We start from the raw sequence: 23,317 nt of genomic DNA on the forward strand, positions 1-23,317 counted from the left end.
TCTTCAAATCTTTAAAAATAACTTGTTTATATTCATGGGTTTTACTTACAATTGGCGAAAGCAACATTCATGATAACTTTAAATTTAATTTTTAATATCAAACCCTAAGAAATTCTAGAAGTTCAACACTACAGCATATGAGCATGAAAATCAAAATTATAAATCGATATAGAATTCCAAAATAATATTTTTCAAAAACGCCAAAGCTAAGGTTAACAAAAACAAACAAATCAAACTTAAGGTTTTCAAATGAGAAGATGTGCATAAAACTAGGGGAAAACATAAATTTTGGTCCCTAGAAAGGAAATTTTTTTCTTGTAGTTTGCCGGATTTTCCACTTCAGTCCATATAGTTTCAATTCTAGCAATTTCAACTTTGTAGTTTGATATCCCTGCAATTCAAGGACACGACTAAATTTCTGTCCAATTTTGTGACAGAATAAGTAAGTGTCAATGTGTTGGGGCATTTTGAAAGAAATTTGAAGAAATTTGACATAATTTGGGATGTGTCCTTGAATTGCGAAAATATCAAATTACAAGAGTTAAATTGCCAAAATTAAAACGACAGTGATCAAAGTGAAAAAATTGACAAATTACAGAGAACAAAACTGACTTTTTGCCTAAAACTAGATGGAAAAAAAAACTACCATAGTTGACGGATTGGACTAAGTGCAAACGGAACAAAATTACAAGGACAAACAATTCAAAAAGTAGAGAGACCATTTGTCCAATTTGACCTACTATGAATGGTGAAAATTGACAAAGTTACAAGGACAAGTGTCATGAAGAGAGAGGGTGGTAGTTTAAGTCCTAAGAGCATGCCATGTGAGGAGACCTTGGGGCTGGGTGTACCAACTATGTTGGGTAAAACAATGTCAGCTTATAATGGTTTTCTTGGCCAAGAGGAAACTACTCCGATATCACTTTATTGCATATGAATTTGAAAAAAAAAAAAAAAATACAAGCGATATTGAAGAGAAGAAAAATCGAACAAAAAATCTCGGATACACAAGTAAATATTATTAACAACTTAAACTACAAGCCCCTTACTATTGTATATAGATTTTTTTTATTAGAAAAATCAACCTTTTAAAACTCTAGTCGATAACTGTTTTTTATTTATTTGTAAGTACGTCCAACTGCATTCCAAAATTATTGTTTTTAAAACTCAAATTGAGTTAACTATTAAATTTTGTAAGTAAACTCAAGCAACTCAACCACACCACACTAACATAGGGGTTGATAAATTATGCAATGAGACCTTTGGCAATGCCAAAAGGATAAAACAGTAGATTTAAGAAAGGTGCCCTTTTCTACTGGGTTCAAAATCGAAATTAAGGGGTATTTAAACAAGAAAATAAAAAGGTGGGGGTATCAATTATTAACTTCTGTTTCACGTTTTCTTTTTTCTCGTCTCGTCTCACCCACACTCCTTTTTCTGGTAAGTGTCCTTCTCCTCCTTTTTCTTCTTTCTTTTTGTTTTTATAAAACACTCGATAAAGCTCCACCTCTGCTTCATAATTCAATCTGGCCCTGAACACAACACGCCCCCCCGCCCCCCCGTTCTCTCTCTCTCTCTCTGGCACTCATACACAAAACCTTAATCTCAGTCCTCACAGAAAGATAAACTGGCGCCTTTGCAGATCCAAGAAATCCCATAACAGGTAATCTTCTATTCTATTTTTTTGGTCCCATTTCTATTTCGCCTGATTGATTGATTGATTTTTTTTTTCTTATCCAATTTTAGGCCTAATTGTTTAATGAATTGTATCTTTTCTAATTGATCCTGACGCATTCATGCAATTGGTACTTGCCTTTTGGGATTTTCTTGGTTTCTTATTTGGTCTATTCTATGTCATGTGGTGGTGGGTTGTGAAAAACACATTTTTTCTGAGTCTTTTGATGCTGGGTATGTCTAATCGTAGCAGATCTTTTATCAGTGTGTGCGAATTTGTTCTTTTTTATGCATTTAGAGATTTGGTTTTTTGGTGAGTTCTTCAAAGTAGCTTTCTTTCTTGCAAGAAGGAAATTAAATGGAGGAGGAGAATGAGTTCCGGAGTTGGGACGAGCTTATACCCGATGCCCTTGGGCTCATATTTAGGAAACTACCACTCCAAGAGACGCTTACTGTAATCCCAAGGGTCTGCAAGTCATGGGGAAGAGCAGTGGCCGGGCCTTACTGCTGGCAGGAGGTAGACATTATGGAATGGAGTAAATTTCGGACGCCAGAGACCATTACACGAATGCTTCAAATGCTGGTTTTAAGAAGCTCGGGTTCACTCCGCAAACTCTGCGTTGCTGGCCTTCCCAATGACCAGAGTTTTTCCTTTATTGCTGACCAGTAAGTGCAACAACATCACATTATCATTACCTGCTTTCAGTTACCATTTTGTGATTAGCCACATTTGTTTAATATGGTAGTGATCATAAATGTTTATATTTGTATGAGAAGAAAAAGAAAAGAACATATGGTTTTTAAATCATTGGTTGTATATAATTTGAGTTCATTTCAACTTTATTCCCTCTGTTATTTCAAATTTCAAATACATTTCAAATATATGTTACATTTACTGCGATTATAGCTTCGCAAACTAATCTAGTCTTCCTGTCAAATCAATTTCCTTTCTTTTAAGCCATTCAATCCAAATCGACCCTTTATAGATTTATTTATTCCGTGATGTGGCATACCTTTGTTTTCCCATCCAGTTTCACGGTATGCATACATGCATGGGTTGAGTGTGAGTGACTTGCACAATGTGCCACATATATAGGCTTGTGATGGAGCAAAAGGTTTTGCAAGATTTGGGGTATATTTAGCATTTTCCTTAACTATGTTTGAATATATTGAATAGTCCACAACTTAGATGATTGCACAGCCTCTAAGGTGGACACATAATCAATCTCCTCATTTATATATAGGAGCTGATGCACCATTCATGTACTGTATGAGAGAAGTAGTGTGTGATATGTATAAGAAGTGAGGTATAATGTTGTGAGTGTCCAACTCTGTGAGAAGGCTTTCTAAAAGTGCTTGAATTTTGATGTAATGTTGAGGTGTCCCCATGTATGTGTGCTAGTGTGTTTTTAGTGGTAATATCAATCCTTGTTTGTATGCATTTGTATTATGTATTGTTTGCACTTTGTTATATTCAAAGTTGTAGTTGACTTGGCCCATGGGTAATTGCCCATCTTGCCCTAGATCGAGATTAGCTGCAAAATCAAATTCAGAAATTTAATGGCAAAAAATCTTTTGAAACAGAAATGACAGGAAGCTGCAATTATTAGAAAATGTGCTCTTGTCCATTGAAAAGCAAGATCTGACGATAATTCAATGTTCTAATGTAAATCTTGTTTTTGTGAAACCATGGAATATGATCATGCAGCTACGTTAGGAAGATAGTTATCTGTTGGTTGAACCACAACATTAACTATTCCAAAATGCTATGCACTATATAAATACAAAAAGACCAAGCATGCATAACGCAGAACACCTCACAACCACACCAAGCCTCAAGAACCTCACTTCTTTTATATGACACACTACTAGCTCATACATGAAACATTGGAGCACTAGCTTTTATAAATGAGGTGTAGCCAACCTTGAAAAGCTCAAGAGCTACAAGCTTCTAGATCAATAACAAGTTTGTTTAAACAAAGATAAGGTCTCAAATTTTGTTGAGAACTAGAAAGTGTGTGCAGCTAACTATCTTATTCTTATTGATTAAAACAGATTAACTGTTGATTTGGTCATGCTGGTTATATTTTATTTTTCGGATACAAATTTTTTTTTTCTCTAAGACAAAAAATTCTGTTTGCTAGTGCCAATTCTCTTCGGACATTGCGGCTGCCAAGAAGTGAAATAAGTGATTTGATAGTGGAACAGGTTGCTGCAAGGCTCTCTACCCTAACTTACTTGGATGTAAGCTACTGCAAAACTATTGGAGGTCCTGCACTTGAGGCAATTGGAAAGCACTGCAAACATCTCAGAAAGTTGCAGAGATGTATGTACGGATGGGAGGTACTTGACAAGGTCTCTCAAGATGACGAGGCCCTTGCAATAGCAGCCACAATGCCAAAACTCAATCACCTTGAGATACTCTACCTCCGTATTAGTACAGAAGCTGTGTGCCAGATACTCTTGAAGTGCCCTGAGCTCCAGTTATTAGATGTGCGAGGGTGCTATAGTGTAAAGCTTGATGAAAGGTTTGTCAAGAAATTCTCAGGACTGAAGGTGATTGGACCAGGTTCAGACAATGAGGGCTGGGATGAATGTTCAAACTACTCAGTTTCTTCTGGCTACTTAGCTTGGGACTTCGTCGCCAGTGTAATGGATGACGATTTTGACGAAGAGATGTTAGATGAAGCTTGGGAAGACGACCAAAGTATGGAGGATGTAGAAATGAGGTTCTATGATGGTTTTTATCTTGACAATGGTGGGTTCGACTGGCCCCTATCTCCTTGAATTCTCCTGCTGGAGTGTGGTGGAGTTTCCAGTGGAGGTTAGAGGTGAAAAACTACTCGAACCCTGTGTAAGAAATGTTGTTTTTCCCAGTAATTAGCAGCCACTAATATTTCAGCGTGTGTGTTTCTGCATAAGTATAACCATGTTGTACTCTGTTGTTTGCATATCAATCCAAGTGAAACTTGTGAGGCTTTGTGTCTATTTCTCATATAAATAAAAGGCTTTGTTTATGTCGTTTTAAAAGTATAACAGTTGATTGAGAGTAGTTGAGAGTTTAGGATTTCACAATAAGATGCAGTCATCCCATTGATCTAAAGGGCACTGAAAATCACACGGGTTACCTGATTGAAGTTCAAATACTACCATGAATAAGCTGGGATGACTGTTTAAGCTGAAATGGTTATTCTACCAGAAAAACATCTCCATTTTTTTGGTCCTTATTTTTGGATAAAATACTATTCGTTGGCCTTTTCCTTTCAAAATTAGTGGTTCACCGATTACAGCTATAAGCCTCAATTCTTTTGAATTATTCAAACACAAGTGTGGTCACCAGATAACAGCTTGTATTTTTTTTGTTCAAATATCAACTCAGAAAAGCATGTTCTTATATATAAAAGAACTCAGAAAAGCATGTTCTTATATATAAAAGAACTCAGAAAAACATGTATTGAGGCTTTAAGACAGTATTATGTCAAGCATTTTTTTTCAAATATCTACAACTCAGAAAACCATGTGAGCAGAAGAAAATTTAGTTGTGCGGGAGATCGCTGGTAGCAGAATCAAAGTAGGGGAGTAAACAGAAAAACAATGAAACGAGGAAGCAAAATTTTTATAACAAAACAGAGAAAATCCTGTTCCATTGACACCGAACCAAACCCCAACTGTTTAAATCCAAGGTTACAACTGCGTCTTCGAATCTAACAGACTGGATCGATAAAATTCCTCATCTAGTATTAGAGGTGGTATACTCCATGTTCCAAGAGGATGTGCAGACATATTCCCTCCTAAAAATTTCAAATTCCATAAACATCAGCAGAACCTGGGGTGAAAGAAAAGAGGATCCAGTTTCACATGCTGTAAAATTTGAGGGTGGCAAACTTACCTTCCTTAGTTGCTTCTACGCATCTTCTCCGGTAATTCAAGGACAGCTGAGGATCCAGCATTTTCAGTAAATTGTTATACTTCTCTTCAGCCTCAGCTATGTATTTTGCCTGAAGCGGTAAAAATTGGTGGGTATTACTTATTAGAGTTCATACATATTTATCCAAAATCAAACTGATGAAAAAAAGAAAAAGAAAAAAAAAGACTGCAAAGGTTTTTTTTTTTCTTTTTCAAATTGATGAAATTCCACTGTTCTAGGAATTTAACATCATGACAGATAATACCAACAATATATGTAAGTGGAAGCTATCATATTTCTTATATCTAACAACTCATAAAGCTTGTATTTCATTGACAACACAGCAATTATATTGTCTCAAGGAACCACTGTATCAAACCGATGTATCGTTATCTCAGTCTACCAGAGTTAAGGCTTATAGATTTAAGGCTGCTTTTCCTTAACATATGGTTTATTTCTGTTTGCTCCAAATCACAAATTCCGTTAGTTACTACCTGCTACATTGGATGTCTCTGAGTAGAATGTGTAAGAGCATCTCCAGGAGACTCTCCAAATTTTACCTAAATTCTAGCTAAAATAGCTAACCACTTAAAAGTTGGTTTCTCCAGCAATGCTCTCTATTTTAGCTAACCTCAAATATTTTATTATTTTAAATTCATTAAAAAAATAAAAAAAAAGAACCCAAAAGCTAATTGTCTCAACCCCACCGAACCTTTCTTTTTCTTCTCAATCTCTCTCTCTCTCTCTCTCTCTCTCTCTCTCTCTCTCTCTCTCTCTCTCTCTTTCCCTCTCTCTCTCTTGCGCACCTTTCAGTTGGCAAGCCTGAATTTCTCTCTCCCCCTCGCTACATGTAGCGAGCCAAAATAGCTATCTCCAAAATGGCGAGAGAGGTAGCGACTCTGCTGGAGGGTAGTTTTTCCTTCTTTTTCGCTAAAATGGCTAGGGATAAGGGAGTAGCGATGCAGCTGGAGATGCTCTAAAACATGCAAAACGTCCGTTCAAAAACAAAAGAAACTGCATTTCTTTTTAGTGCATACTTGTACTAAGTAATTTGTACGCTGGACAACCAGGGACACCAAACTATCCTGAACTTCATACTTCAAATTAAGGTAAAGTAAATTGCATTTAATGGAAAACCAAGAAGCGGACTAGTGTCACAAGTGGTACTATAATTCAATCCCGAATATCAGCGAGCAAGCCTGGGCCTTGTCCCCGCATCCCCCATCTAAAGAAAACAGAAGCAAAAAAGAAAGAACAGGGTTTTTTTCTTTCTAAAACGGTGCTTAAATGACATGCTTGGCATACTTACCAGCACAGTTGGGGCACACGCTCCATATGTTCTGACAAACATGCGCAATATATTGAAGTTATTTTCTATAACATCTTCCTGCATGATGAGCCAATATTTTGGACTAAAGAATCGGAAAAATTAAAATGGGATGGAATTCAACAGTCATAAACTCTGCAAATTAAAGAGCTCACCTCATAGTCAAACCTACAACATCATTGTGTCAACTCAAGGCAAATGATACGGACGATGTGCTTGCAACAAAAATTAAGTGAAATAATAACATTAGTGTTCCCTAATAATAGATAAAGGTAGATGCAAAATAGTAGAGCACTTAGTATTCCTTGAGAGATGGAGAGCACATAGAAGCACGTGTAGGCATGTTGTCATGTGCAAATTTCAAGACGCCTCTCACGCAGGCATATAGTAAATGCAAGATAACATACGGTCTAGTACAAGAAAATATTCCAGTCTACCAACATGGCAGTAACATATTGAAAGGAAGTCACACACTTACAACTATAAGGTGAAACACTAAAATCTCTATTATGTAATTAGAGCATTTGACTGAAAAAAAGAAAAAATAGAAAATAGAAAGAAAGAAGAGTACTCACAGATCATCAGCTACCTCAACTAGGAATTCTGAGATTGATAGAAACTCCATATGCAACTCATTAACCTTTATTACAGCTTCAAAGGTGAACACGATTAGCCAAATGAAATATACTTGTTAAAGACATGTGAAGCAAAAGATGAGCTACATCACACTTCATTTCAAATAGACAAAGAAAACATCAATTAAATACTTTTGCAACATTTCAGTATAGGCACAAGGAGTGCTGTAAGGGGATTTTATAATCCTTTTTTCTTTTCTTAGGAAATAGATTTTATATTAATACTATGAGAACAGCTATACTGTTCAAAATGGAACATCTAACACCATCATATCATATTGACAACATCCGTTCTTCTATTTATTAGAAGACAAACCAAGTTCTATGATCTTACACCTCGACATGGAGAGAAGCATCCATGCAACAATTTATATATATGGGGGCGGATCCCTGGCACTCTATTTTTGACACAAGTTCTTGACCATTAGATTAACACATTATAAATGGCTGAGATTAAATCTCACTACTATTTATTACTATTTTTTTAATAATACTTTTTGCCTAAAATTACTATTATTTTGATAGACTAATTAAATCTCACTAACAATTTAGATGTAATCAATGAAATTGATATACATAGACACATGCATGCATAAACATACATATGCACACACCCAAACAACAGATATGTACAAAGGAAAAATATTTATAAGTCAGCATAGATTCAGTTCATTAAGAAACATGGATACAGATAAACAAGCTACTACTATACCTCTTCTCCTCTCAACTGGTACAGTAAAAGATTCAGCACTCGATAATCGAAGGACTTCTGATTAATTGCCTTTATAACATCTTCAACAGAGATCTGTGAAACCAAATTTTATCATTTTCTTAATAGAGAGGGCTTGAGCATGCTGCATGCCTATGCCTCACTGCTATATAATTCATCAGAATGGAATGAAGAACTTTAAAAAAAAGTTTCTGGAAGCAGAAAATTCATAACTAGCATACCTTCAATACCTTAAAATTAGAAAGTAAAAATTAAGCAGAAAATTTAAATCTGTAGTTATATCAATTAAGTGGCTTTCGCAGTAGAAAGGAAAAAATGACAACAATATGAAAGAGGTTGGGACTTGGAAAGGCTTGAGAGTCATGTGATGGACTCTGAGGAACGCAAGTGGGGCTTAGGTTGCAGTGGATTTGATGGTCATCCTGGGGTCAAAGAAAGCGGGTAGAGTTTTATCACAGAGGTTGTGCTTGAACAGGCAGTGAACCTTCTGTTTGGTGACCGGGTTTTCATGAATGTTTTGTGATACTGTCTGGAATCTTCAGATGGGATGGGTAGAGTCGGTATGGAAAGGTGACAGATTTTTTTCTACATGTTGATAATTTCTGAATCTATTTCTGATAAACATTTCTACAAACATGTTGAAACTAGCTATATTTGAAAAGTAACAACCCAAGATGTTAACCATACCTCCGTTTTATTTATAAGTGCATAACAAAGCTTTCTTTCCAGCGCCCAATATCCTTCTCCAGATTTAAACTCATCTTGTATCCTAAACCCATAAACAGAAGTGAAATAAACACAAAAACTTCAGATTTCCTTTATTTTCCCCCAAGAATTAATATAATCAGAAAGCGATAGTACCTTTTTGTCAAAAGGCCATGACACTCAAGTAGACATGACAGTGGTCTGAATGGGTCACTTTTAAACATGTTTGTACACCTAGAAATTAGCCACTGACCTTCCTGCGGCCCAAAAGATATTGGTCACATAAAAGTTAATACCCAAGTTCAAATAATTTTGTGTTTATTGCTCCCAAGTTCTTAGCAGTACCGTCTGGCTTCCTCTTTCTAACATGTTCATTTCGTTGCTTGGTGCATGCAATGTCTTCTCATTCAAACGATCAAGCTGTAACAACGAGAACCATGATTTCTAAGAGAATGAGACAAAAGGGAAGAAATAACATAGAAGCTCACCAATCAGAGATCAACTGGTGACAACTCTGCTCATCATACCATTGCACTCTCAATCAACCAAAATTTCCGATTCCTTAAAAGATAATTTTACTGCTTACTGCGTAGTCCCTCTTTTTTGTTTCAAAATTTTACTAACAAGTACAAGCAGGAAGAAATGCAGGCTCACAAAGCTTTGTTTTTTTTTCCAAAATATAAAAAGTTAGCGTCTGATTCCTTGTGGAACTACATAGAAATAGTTTCCCAAGGGCGTCCCACAAGTTCAATAACTGTTCTGGGAGCTGCATTTTCTCCTTTCGCAAAAAAGAGAGAACTGAACTTGATGTCATTTGTGTAGATCATTACCTGATAAATGTAGCTTTCTGTGAATGAAAGCACAGGTAGATATTGGAATACTGATTGTGGTTTGTTTATATCCATCCCATGAAACATAAAATAAGATCTGCACTGAAAAAATGAGTTCATAATTATTCCATAACCTGATTATACTACTTTATAGTTGAAACACATTCACGATGCATTTGTGCCAGTGGGCATACAACTGCATTTGTTTCAGCCATAGCATGCAAATTTTGAAACACAAAAATTAGGAAGAAATAATGTTGAATTGAGGGTTAAGTGGTTTAGCTAAATTTTGTGACCTGCACATGTAAAAACTATTTAATTGGAAGAACTGAAGTTTCTTTCGACCAGTGTAACAACCACTGCAAGCATTTTGAACATCAATATAACAACATTGGTATAGTAAAATATGCTCATCAACTACTGGATGAACGTAAGAAATTTCGTCATACTGTTCTTGAGGCATTGAATGCAAAGGACAACATAAGTAAAATATATTAAGATTGAGGCAACTGACATCCTTGAGGATTGTATCAATCGACTATTTCCCACAGAACTTCATACAAAAGGTCCTACTCAGAGAATACTATACTGTTCTTATAAAAAAGGGTTACCTGAGGTTGTTAGATTACTTCATTTCAGAAACTGAAAATTATAATAAGAGAATCGTTTCAAAACTATCATATGTAGCATTTCCCATTGGCAACCAAAATTCCCTAGTAAATTTAATAAGAAAAGTGAAATTTTAGTATAATTCAAATCGGTAAGCTTTCCATGTTAGCTTTACTACTAAATCTGCAACTAGTCATTCTCTTACACGTACTATGCACATGAATATTCAACTATTAAATAATGCATATTCTTATATATAGAATCAATCTTCAAGAACAAAGCCTGCTTACAAAATCTTCAAGGGTAGAATTTGCTCGTTGCATTGCGTCCAGTCCAACCATAGCCATTTCTTCATAACTATTGTCCAATGAGCTAGACTCAGGCTTATGGCTACAGGCAAGCTGCAAAGCATTTTCAACAGACCTTTCTTCATAGCCTGTAAAAAAAGCAAAAGTCAAAGCTATAAAAATATGTAAAGCTATTTGTATCTGTTTATTTAAAGAAAATCTACACCAAAATCAAGTAAAAGGGGTGATGTCCTCGTTAACAGGATATATACAGAAGGCCAAACAAAGTGAGGGAAATCAGCTCGTAGAGAATGAACAATGAGCATCAAGAAGAAAACAGAAACATAGTAAGAAGACATAACCTAGGAGGAGTGAAAATCAAGAATATAAAGATCTCACATAAGATCGCAATTCTTATGCTAAACTGCTAGCACTCAACCCTCATAAGAATGCAACACAAGCACAAAGGTAATCCTCTGCGTGCAATTCAATACTTTCCATTCCCAACTACACCTTCTCCAGAAACAAAAATGTAGTAGGAAGTGTAAACACCAGCACCAAGTAGTATGCACACCTACTGAACCCAGCCTATTAAACTGCTTCAATAAATAATACGATCCTTCGAATTTGAGGAAGCTAAAGGCAACCATTCAAAGTATAGCACTTGTATCTATCAAGAAAATGGAAAAAGGAAGGAATCTATTTGTATCTGTGTATAATGTTCTACACAATTGCTTTATTCCATGATGTAGCAGTCAAGCCAGGAAGTGTGGCAACACATACAACATATTCATGGGGTGGGTATGATATCAGTTGTAATCTGTGCAGCATCATAGATTAAAAACTAAATAAATCCCGTCAATATAGCCCACAAAATATCTTTAAATGTAGATTTTACTCTGTGTATGTGCGTATGGCGTGCAAATGGAAATCAGTTTAGTCTCAAATGCACGTCTGCGAGAAGTACAAAAAACATATTTTTATCTTCTATTTTGGTTTACCTTCTCCATTAAGCCATTTGGATGCTTCATCAAGAAATGCAGCAGAAATCTGTGAAACAAGTGACATAAGCACATACCCATTTCTATTGACATTGAATTGAACAAAATCAGATAATCAGCTAATGATACAATGCTCACCTTTGGCATATATTCAGAAACCAAACTGCACTTTTTGCCCAAGTCAAGTTCTCCACATGGTTGTACCTTTGGCATAGCATTTCCAAGTTTAGAAAGAAAAAAAACAAAAACAAAAAAACAAAAAAACAAAAACAAAAACAAAAACAAAAACAAAAACAAAACAAAAAACAAAACAAAACATAATAAACAAAGCAGTTTGCATCAAAAAAATTATGGTTGTTTCTACAAATTAAAATTAGAAGAAAATCTAGAACCAAATTTTAAGAAGAAAATTACTTTCTTGACAGTAAGACTTCAATTATAATGCTTAGTTGTAGATTACCAGGAGGAGGATGAGCTTAGTAAGAAAGCAACTACAGTCGTCAGGGGACGACGTCGTTGGAATGCCTCGAGATTGTACGAACGTCAGCATTCTCTGTACCTCTTCCAGCTTCCTCAACTCTTCCATCTCTTTCACACCCTGCGCTCAACACCCCACTCTCGGCAGCGGACCATCGGTTTGTTTTTATATTTTATTTATTTTTTAATGGAGGATAAAATTGGCATTACAAGATTTTAAAATTTTGAAAATAACAAAAAGAACTTAAAAGAATGCTTTGAAAAATTGGAGGTGACTATACTTGATTTTCGGACAGATCTGAAATCAGTATTCCAATTACAATGAAAAGACATAAAAATTATATTCAAATTCCGGAATAAAAAATTTTAACATCTATTTTGGTTTAGAGAGCTCGAAATTATGAGAGTATGCCGAAAATTTTGAAACTCAGTCGTCTCCAGTTATGGACCATAGGCCAAACGTAGTTCTAAAAATGTGTAAAATTCATCTCTAATTATGGGCCAGAAAAATAAACTCATGCCAAATTTTGAGGGTCACATTTAGCCTTGGGCCCTTCTCCTACATGTAACCCAGCTTTAGCCCAGGTCAATTTTTTTATGAGACCAAAGTATATGCTACCCAACTGGAGGAAGAATCATGTGTAGGCGTGATCAGGGGATCAGTTTGTGCAATTGGAAACTAAGGGACGCATTCATTTGTCCGTTGAGATCCAAGGGCTAGTATTAAAGGCACATTAACACAGTTAGCTGTTACTTTTTTTTTTTTCTTTTTTAACTTTGAAATGTATTAAAATTTGTTTATATATATAGAGAGCTTCCATTAAGGAATTTCTTAGATTAGCTAATTTGAGGGACATCCTTGTAGGGCCAACTCCGTATTGTATTTCACTAATCCAAACCATCTATTTTGTAGATACTCATTCAAAGATTATCTAAATCACTGAATCCGATATTATTTGACCACTCAATTGAATTATTGTCATTTTAGTACTTTCTTGAAGCACCATGTTCTTTGATTTTGTAGGACACAATTGGATATTAAAACGGTTTCTGATTTGTCTAATTTTTTGTAAGGATGATCTATGAATGTAGACTTAAAAAATAGATATTTTGAATCGTTAAAAAAAAATCATTGAGTATCCTAAAGAGTGTCCCTCAATAAAAGAAATATATATATATATATATATATATATATATATGCGAATGCAGAGTCGGTGTAGCCGAAATAGGCCCCTTTTGACAATGGGCCACCATGATCGATGCTTCTTTAGTGCATAGAAGAAGAAGATTTCTATCTTACTTACTAAAGCCATGTCTGACCAAGGTAGTATTATTGAATAAAGACATGAAAGAACTTACAGATGAGAGATACAAAACATATAAATATTATAGGGTTATTGCATGCATGTTTTTTTCTAATGAAATGACCGGGTATCCTCTAGAAAGTGATATGGTTTATACGAAATTAGGAATGATAGCGTTTTCTGTAGCTGTATAAATAGAAAAGTTGAAGATTTCTTCAACTATTCTCCTACTAGATTTTGTAAACTTCACCTACTCTTGTAAGAGAGGGCTGATGATTATTTGTGGATCATAATAATTCAAATCAAAATTAGATTCGTTAAAACTGACTTAGTTTAGATCCAAAACCATTCGTGGGAGTTAGGTAAACTTAGACCCACAAGAGGCAAAGTTTGAGGGAATCACTATCTGTTCTTAATACCAGTTTGAAGGTCAGTTACATAAGACCAAGATGATACTGGAAATCATCAATATATAAATAGCGACAAGAAATCAGATGCGCACACAACTAAGAATTACAAAAGACGAATGAGCAGAAATTCCACTCCTACCTTATTAGTACAATTGTACTGCTCAAATGGCTGCATTTCTGTTTTACAATTAATCTTTCTTTGTTGTTTATCCTTTACCACCCAGCACTGCATATATCCAAAAAGCATATGAAACTTTTCCCTTGGCTGAAAGCCCGCGATGCCCCCAGGATTCAGCTGCTTTGATAATCAGCAGCAGAACCCGTCTGAGAGGAAATCCACATATTTGACTCGTGGCCAACAACAACGTTGGAAAAATGGTTTCATTAGGATTAGTAGCTCCCAAATACTTGGTTGTCTGCATTGCTTCCATCCAAATACTATATTTGGTGGGCTTCCTTCTGTTTTGAATCCTCCTCACTTGAATCACGTATTATAGTGGTACTTTGTTCTTGATCGCGTACCTGTCTACTTTCCCGAAGCTTCCCAGAAGTCGCAATCGCAAGAATCAGCTCAAGTTGTTTTTGCTGCTGCTCCTGCACATGATAACAGGTGCAACATATTCTAATCAGAATTATGACACCAGAAATGGATCTCAAGTTAACAATAATTTGTGAAAATCGAGATGACATAAAGATTTGAAAAGAAAATAGAGAACAATCACAAGCAGATAGAGATATCAAATATTCTGAAAGTCCATTAATCTTGGCATTGTAGCACATAGAAAGGATAATAACCAAACTAATTAAGAAAAATTCACAAGAATACAGTCATAAATGGATATAGATATAAAATATTATGGGAATCCATTAGCCTTGGCATTGTAGCTTGTATACGGGATAATGACCACATTAATCAACAAAATGGGAGAACTCCATAGAAGGCAATATTATTCTAAAAAAGAAACAATTAATTATCAAATTTCCATACTGAGAAACCTAGCAATTATTCATTCTGTTTAGGTGTCACCTGGGAGTGGAGAACCCTTACCTGCATAGCCAACAAAACCTTCTGAATTTCTCCAAGCTCCTTTTCCAGATTGTCTTCTTGCACTGCTAATGCTCGAGTGGCCTCAGAATTTTTTTGAGCCAAAGCTGCAGTCTTCAGAAACAAACAACTAGTTAGACAGTACCAGATAATCATCTTGCAATATCAGCCGATATAAGTTTATTTTATTGATACTTTAAGCCCAAAACATTAGTGTCTTTCTGCATTCAACATAGTAAATTAACCCATTTCTTCAGGGTCAGAAGTAAAAATCCTAGGATCCTAACCATTTCAACCTGTCATAGTGTAAGAGCATTGAGATTCCTTTCACCAACTTTACCCACATTGCTTAAAATGCACACCATCACCCACACTAAATTGCATCTGCGAGTAGGTGATGTCCTCTTTAAACATATCTTAATCATCTGCAAGGGTCTGCTATTAGACAACTTATTTAAGGAGCTACTGGAGATTCTACAATACCAATTTCCAAGAAGATCACTGGGTTCTACGCTCTGAGTGACTCTTTGTTTGCATGGATATGAACTTTGACATTTCACAATGATTAGTGATCGTGTAGGGAAAGAAGAAAATGCATCTTTCCTTTTTCGGCTGGAGAGAGCATGGTTGATAGCCTGAAATGGGCTTTGGTCACCAGGCAAAGATAATGATGATTACTAAGTAGGTTACCTTTGAGCCTGTACCACTCACCACAGAACCAGACTCTGAATAGATGGTATTCACTAACTGGAACCAAAAAGCAGATTAGCCTATAAAATGAAAACCACCCAAAGGCAATTCTCTGCCAGTACTGCTCTTTTATCACACTTTCTGCTCATTTCCATTCAAATCCTGTTCAAGTACCCTTAATTGAATGCACATGTCAAGCATCCATTAGACCTCTTCAATTATTCTTTATGGAGTGCAACATTGAAAAGAATCCCAGCATATTCAACATTTGAGCCAGCCAATCAACCACGACTGAGAGAGATACCAAATGCCATATTTCAAATAGATATTTAGCTGCTTGCTTTTTTTATTTCTTTGGTGGACCGTCAGGAGAGGGAATTTGAACGTAGGAGTCTTTTTAGTAGAGAGGTGCTTCATGAGATAGTTTGACATGTTTACAAGTTAGCACATGAGATTCTCCCCTTCTTCAACATTTGAGCCAGCCAATCAACCACGACTGAAAGAGATACCAAATGCCATATTTCAAATAGATATTTAGCTGCTTGCTTTTTTTATTTCTTTGGTGGACCGTCAGGAGAGGGAATTTGAACGTAGGAGTCTTTTTAGTAGAGAGGTGCTTCATGAGATAGTTTGACATGTTTACAAGTTAGCACATGAGATTCTCCCCTTCTTCAACACTCTATTCTCGATTTCACCCACTTATATCATTCAGCATTAGGTTTTACTCAATCTTTATTTCCATCTGGAAATGTATTATATTAAGAGGGAACTAGAATTTAAAAGCTTTAAACTGCACCAAGAAATAAATTATATATAGTGTGATTGAAATCATAGCCATGCATATGGCCAATATTATCACTCAATGTATACTTATTGCAACGTGGCAATAATGGACTGATGCAAGTTAGAATTAAAGACTGCACACTTATCTTTAGCATATTACTGATGGTACTGAAGGCTCTAGCCTAAGCAAACAGGTGGATGATGAGTTGCCACAAGAGACTTTAAAATTTTATCTTAACTCTTAACCACTTAATCAATTAACATGTTGAAAATTGTTGGACTAAATAAATCCAACTATGCATGGTTATGCAAAAGACAGAATTTGAATACCAGTCAAACAATCAATCCAACTAAGTTACACTAGCACAAGGTTGTAACTATGTAGTTCCATATGCAAATGCTTCTCGTTTTTCCTATTCAGTATCCCATTTCAAATGATGAACTAATATTCTTTTGAAATGTTTAAGCAGCTCCATTGCTGACCGGTGTATTGAACATTTTTGGATGGGGAACTTAATCCAAATCGGGAATAGATAGATGAGATATCCCAAAATTAAAAAACACAGCATGAAATTTCCACAAACTGGCAAAACAACGAATTGAGGTATTCAGAAACCACCAACAAACCATCAATCAAATAGTCACCACCCTAATCATATGATGTGTGATACACACTGTCATATGATATATCCCTTCAGAGGTCACGCTGCCAGTGGAACTTAAAAAAGGAATGGATGTCCTCAAACGATAAACTATTAGGGGTGGCAGCTAAGTTATGCTAGTCAAATGAAACTTATTATGTTTAATTAATCATGTAAAATCACTTGACACTAACCCAATCTGTATATTAATTGTGTCATGTTTGTGTTAATACACATATCTATTGAACTAGAAACTCAAAATCTAACCTCTAATTTTAAACCAAACTCATCACTTGTACACAGCCATAAATAAAAACCTATTCAATCTAGATGCTAACAAAGGAAGGGAAAAAGAAGTATAACTGTATAATTCTACAATTATTTCAAAAAATACAAGATAACGAAGTGAAGCAAAGGGTGAAATGCATTTTCTAATTACAAAACTAGTTAAACACAGTTATCGCGTCAAAATCAGGCTATTCATACTTAGCTCGCATCATTATTGTCTTCGTACTGAGCAATAGTCAATCCTAACCCACTGACTTCGTATTGGATTCACATCGTGTTGTGCTCAAACACTATTTTCAATTTCTAAAAGAATTTAATTTTATTCCAATACTGCATTTCCGTGTGCACTATAACAAACAGAAAACCACCATAGCAAACTTATCAATTACCGGAAAAAGAATGTTACCTCAGCAATTGGCTCCTTCAAAGCCTTGCGGGTAACCCGAAACCTTATCCCCAACTTCTCAAGCTGCCTCGACAAAACCCGAATGATTGTGGCCGAGCTCCTCAAATCTTCCTCCAGCTTCTCAATTCTCTCAAACAAATTCACTTCCAGCCCACCCTTCACTGACTCCCTACATATCCGCCTCCACTGCCGCATCCGAATCCACGCCCCAATTCCGACCGCCATTACCAAAGCCACAGCCCCAGACGCCAAAACGCTGTTCCCCATTGCCACTAAAGCCGTCTTCTTTAAGCTCAAAACCGCGCAATTCAATGCAAAACCAACCGAAACGATTGCCGACGATGCAAGGCACAAGAACTCGGCAACCGTAAGAAAATAGTCCAAATTGAAAGCACCGTTGACGACGTCGTTTGACTGTAGAGTGCCATCGGATTCGTATACTCTGAGACGAGAGTGATGAGAGCTGAGGGAGGTTGAATTGTGAGGGTTTGGAAGGCTGTGGTTTGAGATTGGGAAATGTGGGCGAGAGGTGATTGGGAGAGAGAGAAGGGCGGGGGTTTTGGGAAGAGAGGTGGTGATGTAAAGGGTGAAACGAGGAGGTGAATTTATGAATAGCTGATGACAAGTGAATGACATTGTTTGAAGGATGAAGCGTGTGTGGGTCTCTGTGTGTGGTTGGGTTCAGTTAGGGTTTTGGTTTTGGTCCATTTGATGGTTTCAGAGAAGAGAGAGATGGGGACAAAGGATTGGCGATGGATTCGATAATTGGCGCGCGGGGAGTGTGTGATTAGCAAACACGAAGGAAGCAACACGAAAATGGTTTTGGACTCTACGCTTATTTTCAATTTGTAACAAAATATCGGCAAGAAGTTGTAGTCTGTCGGTTTTACTATTTTTATCGTCGTAGTTTTAATTTTGTAAAATTTATTTTTTTTAGTTTTAAATTCGAGTAATTCAACAGTGCGTTATAAATTTTGTCAAATTCCTTCCAATTTGGTTACAAATTTTGTCAAATTTCGTGCTTAAAATATAACGAAATCAAATTGTAACGTATCCTTGAATTGCTCGATTTTTAAAACTACATGGATAAAATTGACAAAATTAAAACTACAAGAATCAAATTGACAAAATTAATACTACAAGGACCAAAGTGATATAACCAACTATAGGAACTAAAAGTGATTTTACACGTAAAACATCAACTCAATCAACAACATTTGTGGAGAATGCGATCTGATTGGGTTTGAGTTAGATCTTAAATTGCATATCAATTTAATGTAACATTACAGTTGATTTAGTTGTCTCCTCAAATTAGTATAATAACGTAATCGAACCTCTCTTCTTCTTCTTTTTTTTTTTTTTTGCGATAAATGGGAAGGAATTTCATTGATATATAGCCGTTTAATTACAGAGATTTTGCAGTACAATAAACTCCTTAAAACATGAGGGTTCCAGCCAAACTCAACATACACAGGAAGCACAAAGCCAAAAAAAACAAGGGAGACTTTGGAAAAACCCAAAGGAGAGAGAAAATTTTTAAAAGAAGCAAAAATGGACAAAATTACCCTTATTTATTTTTTAATTTCCTAAGAAATCCTTTACATTTGCATGTCTTTGGTTTGAAAGTTGAGAGGTTATTCTGTCTTTTTTGAAAAAGCTTTGGCTTTTTCCAAAAGTGAAAGTTTTTTTATGGGTAGAACCTAAATTTACTAAAAAACAATGAGCCAAAAAAACACAATAGATGTAGCTCACTAGAAGCCCAAAGAAGGAGAAATGCATAGCAATTTAAATAAGGATTATCAATGCCAAAGCAGAACCTATCAGACAAGGCACCTCCAGCTTGAGAGGGAGATAGCAACAAGTAGGGATGGGCACTCAAACTGGCGAACGAGAAATTCGAGCCAAATTGCACCGAACTAAACCGGAAAAAAATCGAGTTGACCAAAAAGTCAACAACTGATCAAAAACCGAACTGGACCGGTTTGGACTGGTTTCAGATCCAGTTCCATATCTTCAAAATCAAACCGGGCCGAACCGAACCTGTCAAATTAAAAAATATATAATTTCAATATATATTTATATTTAATGCTATATTTTTAATTTCACTAAAAAAAACTAATATTTATCCAAGTTCAATTTCAAAATCTCTCTCTTTTCTAACTTTAATATTTATTTTTTATATGAAATTGAATAATTTGTTAATTTTCAAGTAAAAAAATAATATTTCAGTTGAGAATTGTATTAAAAAATAATTTTAAAAAATAATTTTTATAATTCGGTTCCAAACCAAACCGAAATCGAAACCAGTTCAAACCGAACCGGACAGTTTTGAAATTTTTTTATTAAAATCGAATCGAACCAAACCGAATGAATAGTACCGGATCGGTTCTAATTTGAGACAAAAACCGGTACAAACCGAACCGTTCCCACCCCTAGCACCAAGAGAACAAGCATGTCTATTCATGTGTCGTTTGATATGGCGGACTGTCATGAGCTGGACTAAATCCTAAAACTGTCTTGGATTAGCTCGAATTGGTCTAAGCTGGACTAAGTATGACCTACATTTGGTGTTGCGTCGAACTATGAAGTTGGATTGTAAAAATAATGAAGACCTATGTTTGGTGCTGTGTCGGACTAAAAAATAATTATTTAAAATTTAAAAATAATAATTTTTAAATAATTAAATGTAAGTTATTTTGTTATTAGAATTACCAAAGTGACTTGTGCATTTCTTTTCCTCCAAATCAAATTGACATGTACATTTCATATATGCAAAAGTTAGTTCACTAACTTTGACTCAGAAATCCAAAGTCATCTACATGACTCAGAAATTAGAGGTTCAGTTCACTACACACAATTTTACCACTAATACATACAAATAAACATCCACAATTTCAAAATGAAACTAACCATGAACCATCTGGCTTTAATGCTAGCAATATGTTATACAATTTGTGGTGTTTTCAAAATGAAGCCAATCTTATCAATGCATCATTTGTGGTGCTTCCAAAAAGATAGATGCATCAAATTTAGGTAGGCCATGTCCTCAAGCATTGTCACTAAGCAATTGCTCAACAAACACTTTCTTGATATCATCATCCAAAGACATGAACATAGATATATTTTGTGGCTTCTTCAAAATGAGTTTTAGCGCTGTAATTTGATCTAAAGGAGAAAATCCCATTTTCTTGAGTTCTTTGGCAATATTAGATCAATCTTCATTACCTTTTATTATAGCCTTAGTCACCATTTGCATCCTTTTCCCAGATGCTTCAAACAATTTCTCCAATACAATCACAATCTTCTCTTCATCACTTGAGCTTGCAGTTCTTTTCCTCTTATTTTGATTGTTCATGGATTGGCTTCCTTCTTTGCTTAAAGACATAGGAGATGCATCTTCCTGGATACGATTATCACTAGCATTAACTTCATTATTACTTTGCTCTTCCATCATGTCAGCGGGGACTTCAGCTCTTTGTCCATTAGCACGATCCTTTCCAATGATATTAGAAAGTCTATTAAACAAAGGAAATGGTTTGCTCCTCCATTCAGCTGCTTCCTTGTGGTGTTATGATAAAACAAGACACCACTTAGCTTATTTTCAATATGTTAAAAAAAAAAAAAAAAAAGTAACAAAAGCAAGTTTAAAATCTACACTCATCAAACCCACTTGACATCTTTATGTAAGAAAAATAGCAAAAATAAGTAATCATGTACCTGTACATAAGTCTCCCATGTATCATTACTGTCAACCTCAACATAATTTTTATATCATTCCAAGCAAATCCACTTGTGTTTATCATGTCATAGACTATACTATCTTGATTTTTCCACTTCTTCAATTTTGATTCAATATGAGGACATGCCTTTAGCCCCGAATCAGGACACTTAATATTCAAAGCCTTCTCCATTTGGACATAGTACCAGATTTGAAACTACCAGTCTTACAGCGTTGGCCTGCAGCCACAAGCTCATCTAGCAAGGGCAAAAATGCATCTTCCTCAAACTTGGACCATGACCGCCTAGTTCCTTTCTTTCCTTGTTCAAAGTTTTGACTGTTACCTTCACTTTCCATCCCTAAGAATAATAAGCACAAATAAAATAATACCACAATCAATAATTGGGATATGCAAAGAAACCATAACTTTATTTCAAAGCATGGCTCTTCTCTAGTACATCACATGACCTTAAAAACAAAAGGAAAATTAAAATCCACAAACAAATTGATAAATTGGCTACAATACCATAATCAATACATTGTCAAGACTGAATTATCATGCCTCAAATACAAATTACTATCACATAAAAAATTAAACACCCTTAGAACTCAAACATAACCATATCACCTTCTATCACATTTTCTGTCTCTTCATGCTCTAGTGGATCCCTAGACATCTCCCTCCTAATGAGATTATGTAAAAGACAACAAGCCGTAATCATTCGATATTATGTCTTTATTGGATAAAAAGATGGACTCCTAGTATGTCCCATCTAGCTTTTAGCAACCCAAAACAACGTTCTATTACGTTTCTTGCTTTAGCATGCTTTATATTAAAATATTATTGATGATTTATAGGTGTATTTTCTTCTCTCCATTCCGATAGATGATACCTTGTTCCTCTATATGGTGCAAGAAATCCCTCACCATTTGTGTACCAACCATCTACAAGGTAATAATAACTTAATAACCAAAAATAATAATAAATAATAAATAAATTCCTATTATTATGTGGTTATTATATAACAGTCATGATCTCTTGGACTACAGAGGTCCAAGAGATTTGTGGTCACTCACCGTTGGATGTAAATTCAACGGTTCACTCACTCTTACACTCCTTTTAAGAAACTTTTTTGAACCATTGGATTAATATCCAACGGTAGGTGACCACAATCTCTTGGACTCCTGTAGTCCAAGAGATCGGGACTGTATTATATAAACTTACAATTATTTATAAAGTGGACACTAGCAAATGGCCTTACCGGTAGGAACTCTTAATCCATTAGGCCTAGTTATGACATCTCGAAGGACTCTAGAGTCGGATGCGGATCCCTCCTAACCCAGCAACACAAATATAAATTACACGTCACGTGAGCAAAGGGCCAACACAGTTGTTGCAATTTCTCCCTTTCTAGTCCGATATCTCAGTTTTTCAGTTTTAGCTACTCGCACTTTAATGTATGTTCCATTAACTTCATCTAGTGCTCCCATGCAATTCTATAAAAAAATAAAAATTTGTAAACTTTCATTAAGTTTATATGCTGCACAGATCATAGGAGAGAAAGCCAAAGCGTAATAAACATACCTTAAACCATTTCCATCTATGATTTGTGCAGTTATCACCAACAGGTTCCGATACTCTCAATAGGCTACCTTGTAATCTTAAAATGCCTTGTAACACGGAATTGAAGTACCTACTAATAGTCTCTCTTGATCAAACAAATCTATTTCTAATAGTACAATTCTTAACATGATGAGCAAGCACATGCAAGAACATATATACTTGCTCCTCCATAGTAACCAAACCGTCATTCTTTAACCTTCCATCCGTGTGAAGCAAATTACATAAT

General features: G+C 35.5%; 3 protein-coding genes across 4 annotated transcripts; 1 reads left to right on the forward strand and 2 right to left on the reverse strand.

Moving 5' to 3' along the window:
• On the forward strand, positions 1,431 to 4,704 carry LOC18773554 (F-box protein FBW2). 2 transcript variants are annotated; one of them, XM_020566153.1, is made up of 3 exons: positions 1,431 to 1,663; positions 2,022 to 2,340; positions 3,819 to 4,704. In XM_020566153.1, exons 2-3 carry the CDS (start codon positions 2,033 to 2,035, stop codon positions 4,459 to 4,461), a joined length of 951 nt encoding a protein of 316 aa, XP_020421742.1. In that variant the 5' UTR covers positions 1,431 to 1,663; positions 2,022 to 2,032; the 3' UTR covers positions 4,462 to 4,704. The 2 variants fall into 2 exon arrangements, with proteins under 2 accessions (XP_020421742.1, XP_007205589.1); XM_007205527.2 differs by having other exon boundaries at positions 1,433 to 1,663; positions 2,025 to 2,340.
• On the reverse strand, positions 5,073 to 12,535 carry LOC18772547. Its single transcript, XM_007207270.2, has 14 exons — positions 12,166 to 12,535; positions 11,844 to 11,909; positions 11,706 to 11,754; positions 10,708 to 10,853; positions 9,809 to 9,910; positions 9,324 to 9,398; positions 9,135 to 9,235; positions 8,961 to 9,042; positions 8,256 to 8,348; positions 7,484 to 7,548; positions 7,064 to 7,076; positions 6,891 to 6,968; positions 5,564 to 5,672; positions 5,073 to 5,465 (listed from the first exon to the last, which is right to left on the reverse strand). Exons 1-14 carry the CDS (start codon positions 12,289 to 12,291, stop codon positions 5,359 to 5,361), a joined length of 1,212 nt encoding a protein of 403 aa, XP_007207332.1. The 5' UTR covers positions 12,292 to 12,535; the 3' UTR covers positions 5,073 to 5,358.
• LOC18774232 lies at positions 13,876 to 18,687 on the reverse strand. The gene is made up of 3 exons (XM_007205576.2): positions 17,750 to 18,687; positions 14,945 to 15,055; positions 13,876 to 14,490 (listed from the first exon to the last, which is right to left on the reverse strand). Exons 1-3 carry the CDS (start codon positions 18,383 to 18,385, stop codon positions 14,335 to 14,337), a joined length of 903 nt encoding a protein of 300 aa, XP_007205638.1. The 5' UTR covers positions 18,386 to 18,687; the 3' UTR covers positions 13,876 to 14,334.

This window comes from Prunus persica, chromosome G6 (assembly GCF_000346465.2).
Source record: "Prunus persica cultivar Lovell chromosome G6, Prunus_persica_NCBIv2, whole genome shotgun sequence".
NCBI lineage: Eukaryota > Viridiplantae > Streptophyta > Magnoliopsida > Rosales > Rosaceae > Prunus > Prunus persica.

What these genes read in the sequence shown, in the direction of transcription:
- LOC18774232 (XM_007205576.2), bottom strand. Translation starts at nt 18,385, where the DNA reads ATGTCATTCACTTGTCATCAGCTATTCATAAATTCACCTCCTCGTTTC. An exon ending in TGAAGGAGCCAATTGCTGAG is followed by an intron (nt 15,056 to 17,749) that starts GTAACATTCTTT and finishes TTGTTTCTGAAG; the next exon opens with ACTGCAGCTTTGGCTCAAAA. An exon ending in AGGTTTTGTTGGCTATGCAG is followed by an intron (nt 14,491 to 14,944) that starts GTAAGGGTTCTC and finishes TATCATGTGCAG; the next exon opens with GAGCAGCAGCAAAAACAACT.
- LOC18772547 (XM_007207270.2), bottom strand. Translation starts at nt 12,291, where the DNA reads ATGGAAGAGTTGAGGAAGCTGGAAGAGGTACAGAGAATGCTGACGTTC. An exon ending in CACTTATAAATAAAACGGAG is followed by an intron (nt 8,349 to 8,960) that starts GTATGGTTAACA and finishes TTGGTTTCACAG; the next exon opens with ATCTCTGTTGAAGATGTTAT. An exon ending in CGTAGAAGCAACTAAGGAAG is followed by an intron (nt 5,466 to 5,563) that starts GTAAGTTTGCCA and finishes TGAAATTTTTAG; the next exon opens with GAGGGAATATGTCTGCACAT.
- LOC18773554 (XM_020566153.1), top strand. Translation starts at nt 2,033, where the DNA reads ATGGAGGAGGAGAATGAGTTCCGGAGTTGGGACGAGCTTATACCCGAT. An exon ending in TTTTCCTTTATTGCTGACCA is followed by an intron (nt 2,341 to 3,818) that starts GTAAGTGCAACA and finishes TCTGTTTGCTAG; the next exon opens with TGCCAATTCTCTTCGGACAT.